The following is a 20075-nucleotide window of genomic DNA, read 5'->3' on the forward strand; positions in this document are numbered from 1 at the left end:
CACTTTTTGGTTGAAGAGATCTTCTGGAGGGGAAAAAGAGGCAGAAGAGAACATAAAAGTGACAGCCTACAGGAAAAAAACAAACATAGAAATAAGTCTAACAGAAGTAGAATTGGTTGTCATAAAAATCTTGATGAAGTTATCTAATTTAATGAAGACTGTCAATATGGCTTATTTAAAGCAAAAAAAAAAAAAAGAACAAAAAAAAAGCACTGCACCAGTCACTAACAAGTAAAACATATCTAAGCGATTCTTTGCATTTTCCCTGACTACAGGTAGTATGAAGCATTTCTCCAATGACATCCTTTGCAATTTAGTATCACATGTCAAATTCCTTAGGAAGTCACTGCATTGACAAACACTTCATGTTAAATATTTTATTTCTTATAGTTTACAAAAATGACATACAAAATTGACAGTATTTCATACCAAAGTTAAATAAAATAAGAAGCAGCGATTAGAAGTAATCTGTTTTGTGAATTCTTTTACAGAAGAGAATTATTATATGAACATTCAGAAGTATTTAAACTGTTATTCACATTCAAGGACAAAAATCTTTAAATAGTGAATAATTTTAATTAGCACAAGAGTACAAATAAATACAGCAGCACTATGCAAAAAAATGCCTTACAGTCCCTATCAATGAATAATAATGGTAATAAAATCTGTTTGCCACAATGCTGCTTAAAATTAAAGCTTCATATATTGTCAAACAGCTAAATTTGATCTGCAGATCACCAGGTGCAGAAGCTCTGCCAAACTGTCATACAGGACCAAGCGAAAAGCCTATTACAATGCAGAATACCTGAAAGCTGAAGCCCTCATGCAAGCATGAGCAAAGAATGATAAATTTTCTTTTTTCTTTGTAAGGCCAAGACCTGGCATTATTGAATACAGCTTTTTTCCTTATACATAACACAAAGAGATTTCCTGCATCTCTCCTGGGAAGAAGCTGGGTAAGCAAGCAGGGTTCCAACAATATCCATGGACACTGGCATCATAATTTATGCTCTTTATAAGACTACAGTCCTACAAAATAAGCTCACTAAAAGTTTGCCTTCATGTATAGAAATAAAGCCTATCATGTACTACTTGCCAACAGCATTAAACTTTGTTCCCCTTATAAATGGATGTTTGATAAGGAAGCCTGACACTACTACAAATATTTGATATGAACATAACATTAAAAATAGGTTAAGAAGCATAAGATTTTATTTCTGTTTTCAACACTTTTTTTTTTTTCAAATAGCGATTAATAGTTGTTTTCAAAAATAGATGTTGAAGCTTCCTGCAGCTCAAGCTTTTATCTCCCCACTGAGAAGGGTCTGCAAAAGAAGGACCATGAAATACTTCCTTTGCTTACTGTTCTCTAGCTTGAGAAGTATTTAAAACTTACTCTTAGATTCAATCTGAAACTGTTTTTAATTTCAAGCATCAGTCTCTGTTACCCAGTGGTGTTCAAACACTATCAGATGCTTCTTTCCTACGCAAAGGTCCCAATACAACTTCTAAAATTCTCTGGAAGAGACACGTTGTTGAGTACAAAACAAATGCTCATCACCTGGGGTGATCTGCAACCATGGGAAAGTAACACCTTCTGCAGCCTCGGTATTCTAATTAACCATGCAGGAATATACAATCCACTTTTCATCCTGCAATGCTGCTGTAAAAGGAAGATTCTTTCAGTCGTATGAACATGACCTAAAAGTTCAGAAGACTTACCTAAAGCCAGGATGAAAAGCCACAATTTAGGAATTAAGTCCTATCGTGCAGCAATTCTGTCCTTCCATGTCATGGATACAAATTCCACTTATAATTGGACAATAAAATAATAATTAATGATTTCTATTCTGTTTAAATACCTCTTTCTCTTTCATAAATACTTCCTCTCACAGGAAACACTGACTGAAGTGAAAGTGTTTGCATAAAAACAATTTTATATGCAATTATATCATATACAATGCATTTTTAATCACTAAACAATGCAGAGGATATTTTTGCACATAGAATTTACAAAAGCACTAAAAATAGTAATCCGAGGAACATCTCAGAACGTGAGGCATAGCACACACTTATAACCAAGCAGCACGAACATTAGTGGGCTTAGGTCTCTGTAATGCCCCACCAGATGGATCAGAAGTGGTTTTTTCAGTCTTCTGGCTCATTGTACTTGGTACAGTGGATGCTCTTGAAGTGCCTCCTGTTAACACACACAGGGGAAAAAAAAAAAAAAAGAGTAAGAATGCTTATGCTGGGTATATCAGAAAACTTCATGGTATATTATTACTGTTAAAATCATTACCACAGTTTCCAGAAAAACAAAACAATCACTAAGTTCAATCCAAAACCAACATTATGAGTTGTTTGCAAATAGTCAGAACAAAAAATTAAAGTACATGCCATAGCGCAGTGGTTCTTTAACCTGACACAGTGATGGATCCATGAGGATACATGACCTACTTCCAAATACACATAATTTCTAAGAGAAACTTATCTACTATCAGTAGATATTTTTTAAATGAGAATTTGAGTTTTTTTTTTGCTTTGTCCTTTCAATAAAAAGCACTAGCAACCTGAAATTTATTTATTATTATTACTATTTTTTACAACAGTGATTTTTTCACCTTTTTGGCAAAGACTATTAGCAAAATAATTTATTAGAAATTTAGAATGGTAGGTTAACAATTCAGTCACCATATTTTTGGTATAATTAACAGTAACAATTTAATCATCTCTGCATTAGAAAAACTTTTTTGCTTTTCTTAGTAATAAATGCCTTGTAATTCTGAATTATGGATGAAACACCTGTAAAGAAATGCTAGAATCTGCAACTTCAGAGTACTTACTAGAAGGGCTAAGCTGGCTGAAAGGAGACTTTCCTCTTTTTACAGATGGTGAAGAACTTAGATAGCTCATCTGGCGCTGATAGTCCATCAATTGTTCAGAACGTCTCATACCAGCTGTTGGTTTCACTGCTTCCAATCTCTTCAGAAAAGCCTTAATATCAAAGAAGAGCATCATCAAGAAAAAGAACAAACAAGCAGCTACAAAAACATTCAGAGACTGATATTTCTATTTTAACTGAAAAAAAATCAACCCAACAATTTTTAGCATTTCTCAAGACAATTAACTCCACTGGTGACACACTATTCTGCTCACGTTCAATACTTTTCTCATTGTAATAAAAGACAGAATTGAGTACATCTTTGGTACCCCATAGTACACTGCACATCATGATAACTTGAAATGACATCTGTTTGGTGAAGGTGGCAGATGACAAGATGAGCTATTCTATTCCTACTGTGTTTAACTCTAGAAGAAGAGATGGGTAAGTTTTAGGGAAGATGAGAGGTTTGTTTTATTTTGATTTTTTGCTTTGCAAACATATTTAGAACAGTTCCCCAGAGAGAACTATTGACCTCAGTTCTGTGAAAGTAATTGTAAGAAGAAAAGCACAATTACGAATTTATTTTGGATTTTATGTGCATCTTTTATCCATAATGTACTTTTACAAGGTTATAGTTGAAATCGTCACAGACATCATCTCCGCTTGTTGAGATTAACCCTGGCACTCATGCAGCAAACATCATATCAGAACAGTTACTTACATAGTATTTATGAGATACAGTTTCTCATACCTCCTAACTACTTACTCTTGAAACAGGATGCACTGATTTAAGAATTTTCCATAATTTTTCTAAAGAAAATAACTTTGTGGTGGCAAAAAAATCAGAAGAACTCTGCTACATACAGCTTCCAATCAACCACCTGACATCTGTAATACATCTAGCCTCCAGTGCTTGCTTTTCACAGATCTATACATTCCCTCCGCTAGCTTAATTTGAAGTGATAGCCTACAAACATTTGGCAGGGACACAACCATCATCAGGGTTACAACATGCATCTTATTAATGAGAGACAATGCAAACTGCAATTACACAAATCTCCGAAGTACTAAAAATACCTCTACTAATTAAGAACGTATTATTTAGATGCATACTAAAGTGGTAGACATCAAGAACCTGCCTAACCATTAAACTGCACTTTGCATGAAATGATTTTTTCCCCCTCTTCATCTGCCCGCAGGTCCTGTTTGGGTTCTTTTCTGATGATAGGTTTTTTTTTGTCTGCTTTTGTTTGTTTGCTTTAGAAGAACAAAAAAAAGACACAGAAAATCATTTGGTAAATGGTATAGCATTCACAATATGTCAGTTGTCTTCATCTAACTGTAATAGGAATCTGCAAGCTCTTGGTAGTTTATGCATGGGGACTGGAAACCTGCAGTGTGCGCGAGAGAAAGGACAAGCCATTTTGGCTCGGACGTAATATGTCACAAGTGCTTGCATCGAGTGCCAGCCAGTTCACAGTCAAGTGGAAATACCTAAGTAAGCAAAAGTCAAAGGAAGAACTTCAGCTAGAAATAGCTCTTCACTGAAGCCAGTTACAGAACACAAAATGGTAGACTTGTCTCTAAATGTTACATCCCACATTTTGCACACCAGTTATCACCATCTAACATACCAACATGCATATAGACTTGCAAAGATTACTTGTTTATTTTGTGTTAAAAATTGAAGCTCTCAAAGTGTTCAGCTCATTCACAAATAGGTAAACTGAATTGTAGAAGCAACATCCTTTTTCCTGTGAAGGTCAAGCATGTTTCAAGTCCGTACTCCAACTGTAACAGACTCAGAATTCGCATACCTTGATACTGCAGTAATTTCAAGCTCAGTTCTCAACACATACATTTGCATATGCCTGTTTAACCCCAGTTTAAATACAATTTCCTGCTTTTACTTTTATGCCTGTATTTCGACAAGCATTCAGTCCTGATTACTAAAGCAAGAAGCAGACCACTCTCAGCACTAAAACATTACCTTCTGAACAGGTTGGAACTGGACTTCACACAATCCTTAGACATGAAAAGAGCAGATATAGGTTACGTGGTGCTTAAGTGGTTCCTTCCCTGTTCTAAGAAAAAGTTTTGTAGAGAACTAGAGAACAGCTCCTGCGGTACCCCTACCCTCTGCTGAGTACTGTACCGAGGGCATGTTAATTTAAACACTATTTGTGGTTATAATTTTTGTAGTTTGGAGAAGGGCCTGCTGCATAGAGCAATGAACTCATCGACACACTGACACGGCAGCCCTGACCTACAAGATCCATAAACCAGAACTAATCCAATCCCTGTATTTTTTTACTAGCAAGCCTTGTGGTCTTTAACCAAGGAATTGCTTTGCATGAGTACCTTAAACAAATAAGATTCGTTTTCAATTACCCATTTAAATCTGCTAATTCCTTTATTATGTTCTCGTTAAAACAGCATTTTGAGAAATGGATCGCAGAACACTGCCACTTGCCTTGTTCTGAAGCGCTAAATCTCTGTAGCCTTAATCCTGCACCACGAAAGTAATAGAAATTTTGTCACTGACCTTAATAAGCAAAGAATCAAATCACATGACATAATCCAGGTGTTTCGAAACAAAGACATGTTCCTGATCAGATTTAAGGAGAAAAATGACTAACAGGCACATACATTGCAGGGATGCCATCAGCTGCTCTTAATGACATTGCAGCTGCTCAGAGCTCCTAATTCAAGCTCAACAAGATTAGGTTAGCATTCAGCAAGTCAATGATTTTCACTACTATACTCCCCATTCCCATGCAAGATGATATATCATTAATTTCTAGCTTGGCCAAAAGCCTCCCAAAGCTTCTATTTCCCTCCATCATCTTCTCTTACTACGATACTGAGTTTACAATAAAAGTAGAGTAACAATTTAAAAAAGGTACAATCCCATAAATCATTCCTGCAAGATTATCTTCCAGGAACAGGATAATTCTTTGTAAATCTAGGCATCTGGAGACAGACTAGTATCCGGTAAAGACACTAAAATACATATTGTCAGTGACAGAAGGAAATGTCACATTGCCAACAATTGGGGAACAAAGGAACCTGACACTATGCTAAAAGATAGCTGCTATATGGTAGGCTAAGATAAATGCTCTTAGTTCAGGTCTGGGCAGCAGAACACCAGATCTAATTCTAATGCTGTCAGGAAAAGAAAAAAGAAAAAGGAAAGAAACTCAGCATATACTTTTCTACAGCTATTTTGAAGAGATAAAATACTGAAAACACAGCACTCCCAAACTGAGTCCAGAGAAAAGGTAAAATATGCCACTTCTTCTTGTTTTACTTTACTTTTTAAATGTGTGAAGGCTTCGGTTTCACCTCCTTTGAATTCTGACCAGCTGACCAGTGTGCCTTGACAGCTGTTCAAATTTATTTATATTATGCCTCCTCTAATGTCACTCATACTAGTGACCACACTGTCCCTTTGCAGAGCCCAGGTGGGGGAGGGTGAAGGAGATAACAGTGCATTCAGGGACAGCTTTTTGTTCTTAGCACAAGGATTTGCAATTTTCTTCAACTCTTCAGTTGCATTAATCAGCTCTCACTTCACAAGCTCTACACATCATCATCCATCGAGTACTTTTAAGAGAGAAACCTCTTAAAGTTCTTCAATCGAGAGAAAAGTCTTAAACCGAACAACTGGCACATTTGCCTGCGGTTGGCATCCACACAAAGATAGTCTTGAGTACAAAAAAGGAAAAACCACAAAATTGAGTAGCATGCTAAATAACCAAAAACCTTCCTTCAACCTGGCAATTAGTCAGTCTTTATTATAATTATCACAGCAGCGGTCAGGAATCAGCAGACCGTAACAGTTTTGCTCACAAAAAGCCTACAGCTTTAGTGCTAGGATTGCAGATTTGCACTACACGTGCACCGTCTTTTCCACTAAACTTCAAGTGTGAGCTTCAAAGGTCACTTGTCCCCCATGAACCTGGGCTGAACACAGCAGCTGAGCTCACTTTGGTCATCTCACACACCTACATCCTAGTCAGACAATTAATAAAGCAAACAAAACAACCAAAAAAACCCAACCATTAGACTTTAATTACTTGTAAGTTTAGGTGAATTGATGGAGAAATGGTGCAGTGGCTGCATATCTGTATTTAAAGGCCTCCAAACACCCACCTTTATATAGCAGTATACAGATTTTGCATCACACGATAAACCATTAAAGTTCAAATTACGCATAGTTCCCTGTGAAGCTCAGTATTTTATTTATACTGGCTGAAATCGTGATTATCGTCTCTATATGGACACGTGTGTCGTGTGTAGCAGGTTCCTCCCCACGGGAGAGCAGACAGGGCTGGGAGTACCTCCAGGCACGGCAGTAGGATGTTTCCTCAGTCAGCAGCGTCCTCTACTGGCAAGAGCCGCACTCTGGTCTTGCCAGCTCAAATAAGCACCAAAAGCAGGTTCTGCTTATGAAAGGCAACGCGCACAAGCAGCAAGTACAAAACTGTGATATTCATTTTAACAGATGTCTTTTGCTAACTGTGTTTTCCCATAAATAGCTAAATCGTTGACTTAGAATTCCTGTTTTTCAGAGCAACGCGTCTTTTTTCCTTTGTAGCTCTTTCCAGCAGTCTGCGGGAGCAACTTACATTCCCTGTATCTCCTTGACCCGCTCTCACAAAGCTGGAGAGCAAAAGTGCTTTGATTTCTCTGTGATTTCCTTATAATAATAATATTTGAATTGCTTTCCCTGCATCAGCCTCGATGCCAGATGCCTGCACCAGAGACCAAGCTGCCTTTCTGCTAACAGTAAATAAAGGCATCACTCCACGGGCGTTCTAGTGGAACAAGGGAGTTTTGCCTAGACAAGGTATTAACGTCAGAAAAGAAGTTATAAAAGTCATTATCCAACAAAGGGGATAAAATAATTAGTATGTTACAACTGCACTGCTCCAGGTGCACATGTAATTTAATCTTTTTTTTTTGTGTGTGTGTGTTTAAACAGAATTGCTCAAATGTGAAAGTAGTCTTAAGTGAAATGTTAAGCATACTAGTGAATCACTCTTCAAAAAAGAAAATGCATCATCCTCAGGTTGGTGGAATGAATAGACCAAGTGTTTTTATTGTTTAAAATAGCGTGACATTTTAACCTAAATTCTAAGGAATTACTTTGAAGTTAAACATTTGCACTCATGTCCCTGCAGTAAATGATTCACAACAAAAGCATAAATGATTAAGTAACCAAAGGATATTATTTCTTGGACTACAAGCAACCACCACTGATCTTGCTAGTTTGGTATGCTATGGATGTGAAATGACTAGTAGTATTTACCTGTGCTGAATTTTTGATCCAGAACTTGTAAAGGCAAGACATTCTTGGATAAAATGTCGCAATATTTCAAAACAAAGTAAGTGCGTGGCTTTGAGTAAAGAGAAGTGTATTATAAAATATTATGTACTTTAATATCAAAGCAACCATCGAATCAATATTGCATATTACTTCCAGGTAGTATGTGGCTGATGCAGCACTTCTCCACAGCCTAAGAATCCACTCTGATGATCAGGGTGCATACAGAAGAGCAAGTCCCGCTTCCAGCACTTTCAACAAAGAACAACCATCTACAATGTATGAGGAAAGCCCTTCTACCACCTCAAAACCACTGAAGCCGAAAAACATATCCTCCCCTCCCCACAATGAGAAATATCATGTATCTATAAAACACATTTGTGCCAAATTCCTTCAGTGTGTGAAGTTCTTTTGGTCACTTGTAATCTATGGTTTCCCACTTTGAAATTTTTAACTACCCAGATGTCTACGATGGAAAAACTAAAATGTAACGGATTTTTCTGAAGAGGACAATTAGGCTTCATCTATGTTGAAATCTTTACCTATTCATAGAAAAAGAAATTGCAACCTAGTAAAAGAAAAAGAGCAAGGACCACTTGCTCTTTTATAGTGCTTCCACTATAAATTTTCCTTACCTTTTTTAGTGAAAAGGTTTTTTTTTTTTTTAATTGTTTTCTTTAGCTACATTTCATCTCCTTTTTGAAGGCATTAATGAACAACTAGATGATATGAAAATGTCATTACCTGTAATACAATGCAATCACTTAAAATCTTATTAAAACCAGTATTATTTGTCAGCTCTGCTAATATACTTATAAATTAGTTTGAATTTCTGGTTTTCAGTAAAATAAGTTATTGTGATTGCCACGTACATTCAAATAATGTGAAAAGCAGAGAGCTAAAAATATTAAAAATGATGGATAGCTATACATTTTTTAGAAACCAGAATTGAAATTCACATGGTATCCTCCCTGTTTCAAATATAATGGGTTTGATGCTATCATATTGATTGCTTTATTTTTTGCAAGCCTCTTCTTGACTAGTAATCATGATGCATGGAGTAGGATGAATAGAATTACACTGCTATCCAAAATTATGAGTGCGTAAACAAAAATTCCCCTTAAATTGAATTACATTCAAGTAGAGCAAGCTCAAATAAAGAAAAACCTATTTTTCAATCTGGAAAAAAAGCATCTGAACCATTACGTAAACAGCATGGTAATGAGAATACACTGCAGACTGACTGCAGTAAAGCTAGAAGTGCTGCCTGATCAGTTTTGTAACTATTTAGCAATGATATATCTGACAATAAACAGTCCTCAGTTTACCAATCCAAAGCAGTTCTTAGAACTCACCAGGTTTTCTCTTTCAATCCTTTGCTGCTCCTTTTGCCTGTTGAGGGCGCTGTGGTACAATTTAGGAGGTGGCAGAGTCGACTTTTTCAGGGTGGTACTTCTGCTCCTTGGTTTTGCAGACTGTCTGGACAGTTCTTTTAACAGCCTTTGGTTTTCCCGATCGATTTGTCTAACTTCTTCATTCGTGAAAGAATAATTTTTCCTTGTTCCTCTAGGTGGCTGATCAAAGGTTATTTTTTGTTGTTCCTTCTTCTCCAACTGTAGAAAAGCTTCAAAATGGCAAAAAGTAAAATAGACTTAAGAAACAAACAAACTTGCGTTCTGTTATTAGGATTTATTTACAGGCCTGAAAAACCCTGGCACATTTTCCCTCCTTCTATTTGAATTCCACATTTATGCATTTCAGGATTTTTCAGGGATGCTCTGTTGTCCTCAATACATTACTTTTACACAAGTTTCACCACAAAAAAAATCAAGTCTAATCAACTGAACTTGCTGCAAGAACAACAGAAGTATACACACATTCTGTATTTGTGATTAATATATTTGTTATTTAGGAATAAATGTAAATTAGCTTAAATGTGCATTGTCCTTTTTTCTATACGGTCAGTGCTCCTGATACCCTTTCACTTCGATCACCCCGACCTCTACCATCACCAGTATGCCTGCATGACTCCTGCATTGACACAATATGCGGAAACTTCCATCCTCAAATATTTATTGTAGTTACTATGGCACCAGCAATCAGAATAGGCAATTATATATACACACATATATATGCTAATGGTGCTACTGTTACACAGCACGGCAGTAACATTGCACACAATCATCCTAACAGTGGAATCAGCTGCGGTACCAACACAAACATAAAAGTTTTCCAGTCAATAGCAAACACAGCTTCAGAAAGCCAGGACTAGAAATAACTCACAGATCTAAGAATTACACCAGAAATTAATATTCAGATGTTTGCACATGGAAAGCGATTTACGCTTTGTTCCAAAGATATTTTAAATATCTGTCTCAGATGAGGAGCAGAACAGAAATGGTATTTAAGATAGAAAACTGACATTGGGGAAGCAAGACTCAGAGGCACAAAATGCATTTCCTGAAGTGATTTTGTTGATCCTTTGCTCCTGAAGTGATGCTACATCACGCTGGTGCAGGAATTGCAAAGAGAAAGATGAAAATTAAGTTTAATGGATGGAGAGAAATAAATGTAGCAGAAGAAGAAATAATTAGGATACGGCAATTTAAAAACAGGCATTAACCCAGTACATGGGGTTTCAAGACAAAAAGCAAAGAATGCATACCTAAAAACACACAGCCAAACAGACTTGTGCATTCACAAGACGAAGTAACAACTGGCAAGCTTCATTCTCAGCCAGAGGTAGTTATGTTTAATCATGGTTTCACCAGAGCTTAGCTATTGACCTATTCCTAAACCTTCCTCAAACCACACCCCACACCACTTCAGTGCCTCCAGAAGATTTCCCTCACTCTTACCCCTAAAAGCCCAGCACATGCAAAGCAGAAGCTCTGAGCAAAGCAGAAAGAAGAAAACAGACACATGACAATATTTCCTCAGGAAACACTTCCATGTCAGCAATTTTGGGGTGAAGGGACTTTGAGGCAACCATTAATAGCTTAAAGCCTCAGAAAATGATGAGCACGTTCTTACTTTGGAAGAAAACTGAAAAAAATGTTATTGCAGTATCTCAACTGATTTCAGTGCAGAACTGATGCAGCAAATATTTGTTATTATTTATTGCATTTTATTTAAAGGAGTTAGAAGCAGTGTTGATAAATCAAAATCCAAGTAGTTCGTTTTAGAATCCCTCTGGAAGTTAGTAACTTTGCCCGGTCAGTATGCTAGCTGGTATATGCAGGAACTACCCCCAGGGCACCGTAACTGCAAGACCGTTTACATAAGCAAATACCTTCTTATTAGTCAAGAGAAGGTGCAAGTCACCTCAAATCCAAGACAATGCAAAATAGCACAGATCAAGTGTGCCAACCAACAGATTAAGGAAGTATAAGTGTCTTGATAAAAATCTTTACAATTTAGTAAGTTATTCAAAGGAAAATTAGTTTAGCTATCAAATCCGTTTGGGGAGACAAACCTGGGGTAAGACTCATATCCAGATAAACCTACAAGAGACAAGAAGAAATGCACAGAAAATAACTAGCACCACACAATTCACAGAGAAACATCAAGCAGTGGTACACTTCTCAGTGTAAAAAAAATAAATATCCTTATGGGAACACACAAAACTAGCACTGCAATACACAGTTGGTAGAAAGTGACTTGTACAACCACCTGAAGAAGGCATTTCTTACATATCATGCATAGCCAAGTTACATAATTTATAACTTTATTACAAAGCTATAAAATCACAATGTCATCTTTTGCCTTACATCCATTGCATTTCATAGATTGAACAGTTGTTCAACTGTTGTCTTGACCCCGCTTTTTGCCCCCATGTTATTGGGGATGCAGTCTCTTACACAAGACATTTAAGTTTCTAAATAGCTCTCTGTGCAAATTCCAAATTCTGTGAAAGGTGTGAACTAGTCAAACTCCATTTAAAGTAATGGCATTTTGAATTAGGACATTTAGAAATACTGGTTTCAAGTGTTCACCAGTAAATGATTGCTTAAATTCTCCAAAAGGCAACTAGCTATACTTTGGTGGAGAGTGCACACTCCAAATAAACAGGTATGAACTACACACATTATTTACATTTACTTAGTGTAGAAACTGACCTCACTGCTGCCAACAGCTTTCTGACTAGACCTGAGGTTAAACGCTCGCTAACAATGACAGAATCAAATAAACCACAAATTAAAAAAAAAAACAAACCACACATTAAAGGAAAAGTATTAAGGCCACAACAACTCTGCTGCAAAGTTACTTAGCGAAGCCTGAGCAGACGACTGCCCAAACCCAATCTCTGCAATACAGCAACTTAGCAAGAGTTTAGAAGACTCACAAATTTTGCACCGAATTTCAGACCGGATACAGTAAGTGCAGCAGCAAGTTTTCCTCAAGAGGCTAGGGAGAAAGGATTACTCTTAAAGTTTAGTTCCTCACTGCTTGTTTCAGTTCCTCAACAGATCTTTTCATAGCTAACCTTCTGCATGGCCTAAGGAAGAACTGCCTTTGAAATTTCACAGGCAGCTCTCTGCAGCAACAGTGCTGCAATTCACCAGGTCATTGAATCGGACAACACATTAAGAGTTGTTGTTCTGTTGTTCTTTGAGCTGCAGAATTAACAAATCAGAATTGTGTTTTACTGAGTTAAGCTCTGTTAACAAAGAATTTAAGCCTCAAATACCACTTCAAAACAACCGCTAACTGATGGAAGCTCATCTGTATCCTTTTCTAAATCACAGCAACTGCAACACTGTTCTCCTCAGGAACCCTGTGACAGAAGAGTTTAAGTTTATTAAAAAAATAACAATAGTAAAAAAGAAGATTAGCAACAGAATGCATACTGCGTAACTTCCTGAAAGACAATCACAAATATAGAGCAAGTGCTTCTGCCTAACAAAACAAGGAGAATGCAAAGGACATTCATAAAATCCCTGATCCTTAAACTACGGTCAAATCAGCCACAGGAGTAATCGAACAAAGCTGCAAACTAAAGTTTCTGCAAGTTTTCCTGAAGCAGTGGTGACGTTATTTCTGTGGTCAGAGTCACAAACTATCACTTTTGGCAGAAGTGCTCAACTGTGCCTGCAGTGAGGTTTCTGACCCTGTAACTCATGACCATCATCAGCTGCAATAGTTTCCTCTCAAGCCACCTGGCTGAAAACCTGACCAACCCACACTATTATAAGACACTACTTACAGTGTCAAATGTTCCTATTCCCTGCTCACCTACTATGACACAAAATTATATGATTTATATCAGGAATTGATGTCCAATATGCATTGGATGTGCTTCAATTTTCATGTCAAAGAAAGCCATGCTTTCACAGGAACAGAAGCAGAAGCCTACGTGAAGCCAACAAAAGCCTACAAAAACAGGGAGAATTCACCATCAATAAACAACAACATGAGTCAAGATCCCACGTAAGAGGTAAATGCATTTATTTTAAATGCTACTAAGTATTTCAGGTACAGTTAGTGTTAACCCAAGTATCTGAGCTTCAAAAGTTATTAGAGCAATTTAGAATCATTGAACAGCTTGGGTTGGAAGGGGCCTCAAAAGATCACCAGGTGCAACCTTTTTGTTGATTTATTCAACAACATATCTATGCTGCTGTTTAATCACAACACAGAAATGTTCGAATGGTTTACCTGACTGTTTTTGCAGTGGCCAACGATAACGTGAGGCAAAACTAAAGCTTCGGGTTATGATTTAAGGTTCTGAAGCATTTGCAATTTGTACTTCTCCTCAAGTCTCGGAACAATTAAATATGATTTATCTGTATCTTCATACTCTACCAATGAGTAGTAAGTAATTTATCTAAATCCCTACCAACCACTCCATTGTTATCTGGACCGTAAACCAGTAATTTGGGGGAGAGGAGTAAACAAGTAGTAGCATTTGCATAAAGACTTGAACAGCACACAGTGCTACTTCTCATCTGCTGAAAAGCTGTAAAAGAGATTTCTCTGGTATTCATGGGATTTCTATGAAAGCTGGTTTCCATGGAGAGACACCTGACTTTCTTTGAAGCAATAAACAAGCTGTTTATTGCTTTCAATTTGTGAGCATTGAAACGACCTTGCAGATTAAAAAAGACCAAACCTTACACGAAATACAAATGATAATTAGCAAGTCAAATGCATTAGGACAGGTTAATACAGCTCTCCTAATGGCATTAAGGCTAAAATTAAAATCGTGCATCTTCCACTCTCTTGCAATCCCAGCAGGAAAATGCATTAAATTGCTTCAGTGCTTACACTTTTGAGTTTGCCTGGTGTTTTGTTTTATACTGCTCCACTACCGTATCTGTGACAAATCTGAAAGATATGAAAGGATTAAATCACAGTTCCTCAGAAACGTCTAATAGGTTCAGTCTGAATCTATTCCCCTGTAGTACTTCTGTGCAAATATTTCCTTGTCTATCCATTATTTCATGCTGCATATTTTAAAAAAAAAAAAAAAAAGATTTTGGAGAATTCCTGGTTTGATGCTTTTTTGAAAAAAAGGAAAATATGATTTGTAAATAAGAATGTTTTTACTTTAAAAATGTATTCTTAAATAGGGCTGCTATTTATTCTTGATGTCATAAGAAAAAGAACAAATATACAGGTACAGACAAATTCCACAAATTATAGCCAAGAAGTTAAAGCAATTGCTACATGTTCAGTTGAAGCTGCTATTTAATTTTCTACAATAGCTTTATTCGGAAACACAGGGCTTTTACTTTCACAGTAATGATATTTACATCACAGTGCTTTTCAGTGAGTGATCTATAATTTTTTTCACAATAGAAAATCTAAGGCACAGAAGAGGCAAAATGATTCATCAGAGAGCATACAGGTCAGTGAGAGCTTCAAGGATAGAATTCAGTCTTCAGTCTGTGGCCTAATGTCCTACTTACCCTACCACACCACCTCCTCAGGTTAATAATAGCTAATACCATGGATTTACAAACTAATTCTTACGGACACTTCTGTAAAATAAGCAGGCATCAACCCCATTCTACAGAGAAGAAAACACGAAGTACTAAATCTTCCGTACTCTAAATACCTTCTGCAATCCCATTACTACTGTATTCATACCCAGTGTAAATTCAGATAAAGATGCATACAGTATTTGTGCCAAACCACCCTGAATTCTAAACTCCAGAAACTGAAAGACTTGTCTAAAGCTAGAGAGTAAGTCTGCAGCATAATGAAATGAAAACGGAGGATTGCTTAATTCACAATCCATGCCTAACACATCTCTTCATCTGTGTAACAGCCTTTTGATACTTAAAGGGGTCTTATAAAAAGGATGGAGAAGGACTCTTCACTAGGGCAGACGATGATAAAACAAGGGGGAATGGTCTTAAACTAAAAGAGATTTATACTAGACATGAGGAAAAAATTTTTCACTCTGAGGGTGGTAAGGCGCTGGCACAGGCTGCCCAGAGAAGCTGTGGCTGCCCCATCCCTGGAGGTGCTCAAGGCCAGGCTGGATGGGGCTTTGGGCAGCCTGGGCTGCTGGGAGGTGTCCCCGCCCACGGCAAGGGCCTGGAACTGGTCCCTTCCAACCCAAACCCAAACCATTTAATGACTCTATGAAAATCTGAATTCCTTAAAATAAGGCAGGATATTGGTTCAAGCCATAGAATCAAGCAAAAGAGCACCAGAAAAATCTCAAGATTTCTATTCCCATCTTTCTAACAAGCAGCTTTAAGTAAATACTTCCGAAAACAAATTTTGGATGTTATTTCTTCACATTAGCATATTTCATTCCCTCCTTGTGTTCAGACTGCACAGAAGCACAAAAAAAGAGGATTACAACTAACATTTATTATTATGGGTGTTGAATATTGCCGAGTCAGTTCTTATTCTAATTTTCTAAAATATCTAACATTTATTATAAATGTGGAAACAATATTTACTCAAAAAAATGGTGTATATATAGAAAAGTCTATGTAAAACCAGGAAACGACCAAAGAACTACATTTCTACTTCAAAAATCATAATCACACCTACATGTTTTCCACACAGATGGGGATAAGAGTGAGAAGTCTGTAAAAGACAAACCTTATCAACGCTGAATAACTGAAATAGTGCGTGGCCAAGTTGATAAGATATTTTAATTCCAGCACAGTGTGGCCCCGCAGCTCCAATGCTACAGTCATTCAACTAACAAGCAATTAAACCCTTCAGGGATTCAGAGCTACCAAAGCAGTATCATGGATACACTTAACAATCTTTATGCACAATGCAGAGATAATCAATAAGCAATCAAACTCCAGTCACCTGAACAATATGGCCCAGTTGGGCCTAGGTTACACTAGGACTCAGGCTGCTTTGAAGACTCCCATCTCTGCTGTCACAGGGTTCAGTATGAGTGGGGCAGGGAGGGGGCTGTGGAGGGACTCTCCCTCCCACCCCACCTCCAAGCTGCTCTGAGCTGAGTGGCACACAGCTGCAGGACTGATTTGGGAACAAACTGCAGTGACCAATGCAATACACTGCAGGTTTGTCTGTCTGCTCTGCACAACCTCTGTTTTAACCACGCATGCAATTTCTACTGAGACTCCTCCTGCTGCAGACTGAGGGCACCATACAACAGAAATGGCGTGTGGAAAGTTGCTGTGCACACCGTATCTTGGCATGGCAGCTTACAGATACCCGGGCTCTATGAGTTCTTCCTTATCTCTTTCCTCATGTTGCATCTGCTCTCAAGAATACTCTGTTCCCATGCCCTGCCTTCATCAGCCTGCTGCAAAGCCACAGCAATGCAGCCGCACAACCAGGAGGCTCCAGAAACTGCACGTTTCATCTCACTGCTTCCTTTCCTGTAGAACAGAGCTTGATTCCAGCACAATAAACGAAGGGACTACATTCATTGCTTTATTTGTCTCTGGCAACGTGCAAAACCTGCTCCTCTCCAGCTATCAAGCATAATCTTCAGTTCACTCTCAGCTACAGTTACCAAGTAAGTTTCTGCCCTTTTGACTAAAACTAGTTCAGTTATTTTCCATGGGGTGAATCGAGGCCTCACTGCAAGCTGCAGTACTTGGAAATGCTCACCTCAGTAGCAGCACACACACAAAGACAACTTTTAGATGTAGCGACCAAGTATTGACACTCACCATTATCAGTTTTTCATTCACATGTCTTGTCACTAAAAATATTTCTAAAATATCAGTAGTAGAGCTGCATGGTAATTCCCAAGTAAAAGCATTCAAACAGCAATACACTGCATGGAGAACATGTGATTTCAAACTAAGATTATATTATCTGTGAGATTTCAAATTATTCCCAATAGCATAACCTAAATTTTAACGTTTATCAAGATAGACACTTAGCTTTAGGCAAAACAAGGGCATTTTTTTTTTTTTTTTTTAAGTCTAAATATGGATTTTTTTTTCAAATGCTTATAAAAATTGAATAGTTTGTAATAAGAGCACAAATACGTATCAAGGGTGTATAAGACAGAAGAAAAGCTATAGTAGCTCATTTCTAATTCAGCTTCAAATTTTCTTCTAAATACTTAACGAATGATATTTTAAGATACACGAACCACCTCTTTGCTTAATAACTAGACTGCTGCTCTAGATCAGAACACGTATGAACATCATCAGCCTTTAATAGATTTCTTCCCTTTCTTTGTTCTTATGTTTATTTTCTAACACAAGAGATTCAGGTCTTCTCACGTGTTCACACCACCAATGTACAGATCAGTATAAAAATTAATTGCTGCATCACTGCATATCTCCTAGAAACATCACAGTAACAGATGACACTGAAATCCTGCAAATTTCTGGGGACCTTGAGAAATCAGACTCACACAACTGCCATAAATCCTTAGACCCAGCTACATTTGACAAACAATTTTAAGTTGTTCCATCAGTATCGATTACTGAAAAAAAATTATACTTTAAAGCCAAATCTGAGCCATCCTGATGATCATTTAAACACTGATTCATGCGCTCAGAACTGTGCTTCAAGTGAGAACAGTCTAAGTCATGTTCATCAGAACTGGATAGGCACAGACATTTCATGCAGGTTGTCAGGAGGAAGGAGTGGGGGAAAGTGATTCACACACACAAAAAAGGACAGAAAAACCTGGAAGCACTAATTCAGAGCTCCTGTTTTCCCAGATGAGTTACTTTCCACCATTAATAATCCTGCCCCATTTAAACTTCAAAATACCCAAAGTAATTAAGCTATGTTGTGCTTGCCAACTTGGAGAGGCACTTGGGAGTAATATGCATGTTAATCAGGAACATTAACTGCCAGACTGTATGAATTCTGCTTCTCATTATTCAATCTTTATTATTGTTATTTAGAACCGGTTTTCAGTCTGGGGAAAAACCTCCCTTCTTTAAACAAGTTCGTCTCTGAGAATATTTATTCTGAGCTATAATACCCATTTGTTTTAGGGATGTGATGAATCTTCCCATAGTCGCCAGTCATTAAATAGCTTCTTGCTATCAAGAAACAAATAAAGATGCAGGACATCATCATTTCAATCGCCTAGCAACACCTCTCCTAACATCACATTTTGACAAGTGGTTGAAGCCTTTTCTAGCAGGAAGGAGTTGCTCCAGCACAAGGACTGCCAGAGTCAAGAATCAGCTCTACCTTTCTTGATGGCCAGCTTTGTTCTTACGATCTGAATTTCCATGTAAGTGAAATCCTTATCTCTATTCATAGGAAAGTCAGATGATGCATGCAACATATTTTGAAACCTTCCTCACTATAGGCTCAATCTAGCGAGGTATAAGGTAAAGAAAAATGACAAGCAGCTTTCATCATGCCAGATCTACCATAATATAGCAACTAGGCTTGAAATGCACCAGACTATAAAATTCTTACCTTATTTGATATCAGCAGATTTCTTGAGCTGAGTCTTTTACTCTACATAGCTTACTACTGAGAAGTTTGGGCAATGAAAATAAGAGCAAAATCATCGTGTAGATCTTAAAATACACATATGAAGTTATCCAACGCTTTTTCAACCCATACAACAAAGGTTTGGAATGAATGTAGCAAAAGAGATACAAAGCTCTCTCTCAGAGTCTATTTTTAATGTGAAGTAACTCTTTTAGCAAGAAGTAACCACTCAAATTTTTAGTAAAGATCTTATTTCTTCCAAGTATCTTTACCCAACTTTATCATTTTTCAAAAGGCTGACAGTTTGTAAGAAAATTCAAATAATTCTGTTTTGCTATCAAAAAGATACTAGAAGTTTAAATACTTGATTAAACGTGAGTTCTCTTTATTATGTAATGTGGTTTTGGACTACCTTTCAATGTTGAAGGTAGAGAATCCAGCATTTTATCAGGAAAGTTAGTGTTTTAATTTAGATAATAAGTTGTGGCATTGTCTAGTAAGCCATGATTTGTTAAAATGCACGTACAGTTCTAGTATTCAATTTGTTAATAAATCAAATCTTACCTGGGAATTCACTGTACATCTTACTTATATGTATACACATACCCACATGGGCTCCTACATATGCTTCTTCTTTCCACTGTACAAGCAATACTGTTTTCATACGTGAGAATTCAAAGAGTTCAACATAGCTTAATTTTAAACATTTTTACAATACATCTGGCAAAACCCAACCCTTCCCTTCTATTAGAACTCAGTTCTGTATTACTCCCAACAACATACAAATGTCATACTTTTTTTTTTTTTAAAAAAAAAGTAGGAGTTACCTTTCAAAAGCTGATTCAGGTCCATGGCATCATGCAAGACTTTTCGACTATATCTGCGGTCAAACTCAGAATCTGAGAAGGGAGAAGAAAAATCATGTAAGATTGGACTTCCCAGCCTCACAGTTTTTAGAAATTATGTTGTACTTAAATTCTTCAAAATTAC

The 20075-nt window shown here is 37.2% G+C and overlaps 1 protein-coding gene and 1 long non-coding RNA gene across 7 annotated transcripts in view; both read right to left on the reverse strand.

Moving 5' to 3' along the window:
• Positions 1 to 362: 362 nt before the first annotated feature.
• CFAP97 (cilia and flagella associated protein 97) overlaps positions 363 to 20075 on the reverse strand; it is a 28414-nt gene continuing 8701 nt past the window's right edge. For 5 of the 6 annotated variants that reach the window (XM_068681412.1, XM_068681415.1, XM_068681413.1 and 2 more), the window contains exons 3-7: positions 19913 to 19984; positions 19650 to 19739; positions 9572 to 9840; positions 2847 to 2997; positions 363 to 2200 (exon numbers count right to left, since the gene is read on the reverse strand). In XM_068681412.1, coding sequence (XP_068537513.1) covers positions 2073 to 2200; positions 2847 to 2997; positions 9572 to 9840; positions 19650 to 19739; positions 19913 to 19984 — 710 coding nt within the window. In that variant the 3' untranslated portion in view covers positions 363 to 2072. The remainder of the gene's footprint in view (positions 2201 to 2846; positions 2998 to 9571; positions 9841 to 19649; positions 19740 to 19912; positions 19985 to 20075) is intronic. The other variant, XM_068681416.1, reaches the window with a different exon arrangement.
• On the reverse strand, positions 10059 to 19643 carry LOC137856248 (uncharacterized). Its single transcript, XR_011096302.1, has 3 exons — positions 14484 to 19643; positions 11692 to 11719; positions 10059 to 10725 (listed from the first exon to the last, which is right to left on the reverse strand). It is a non-coding gene; the product is annotated as an uncharacterized lncRNA (long non-coding RNA).

Source organism: Anas acuta, chromosome 4, assembly GCF_963932015.1.
Source record: "Anas acuta chromosome 4, bAnaAcu1.1, whole genome shotgun sequence".
Classification (NCBI taxonomy): domain Eukaryota; kingdom Metazoa; phylum Chordata; class Aves; order Anseriformes; family Anatidae; genus Anas; species Anas acuta.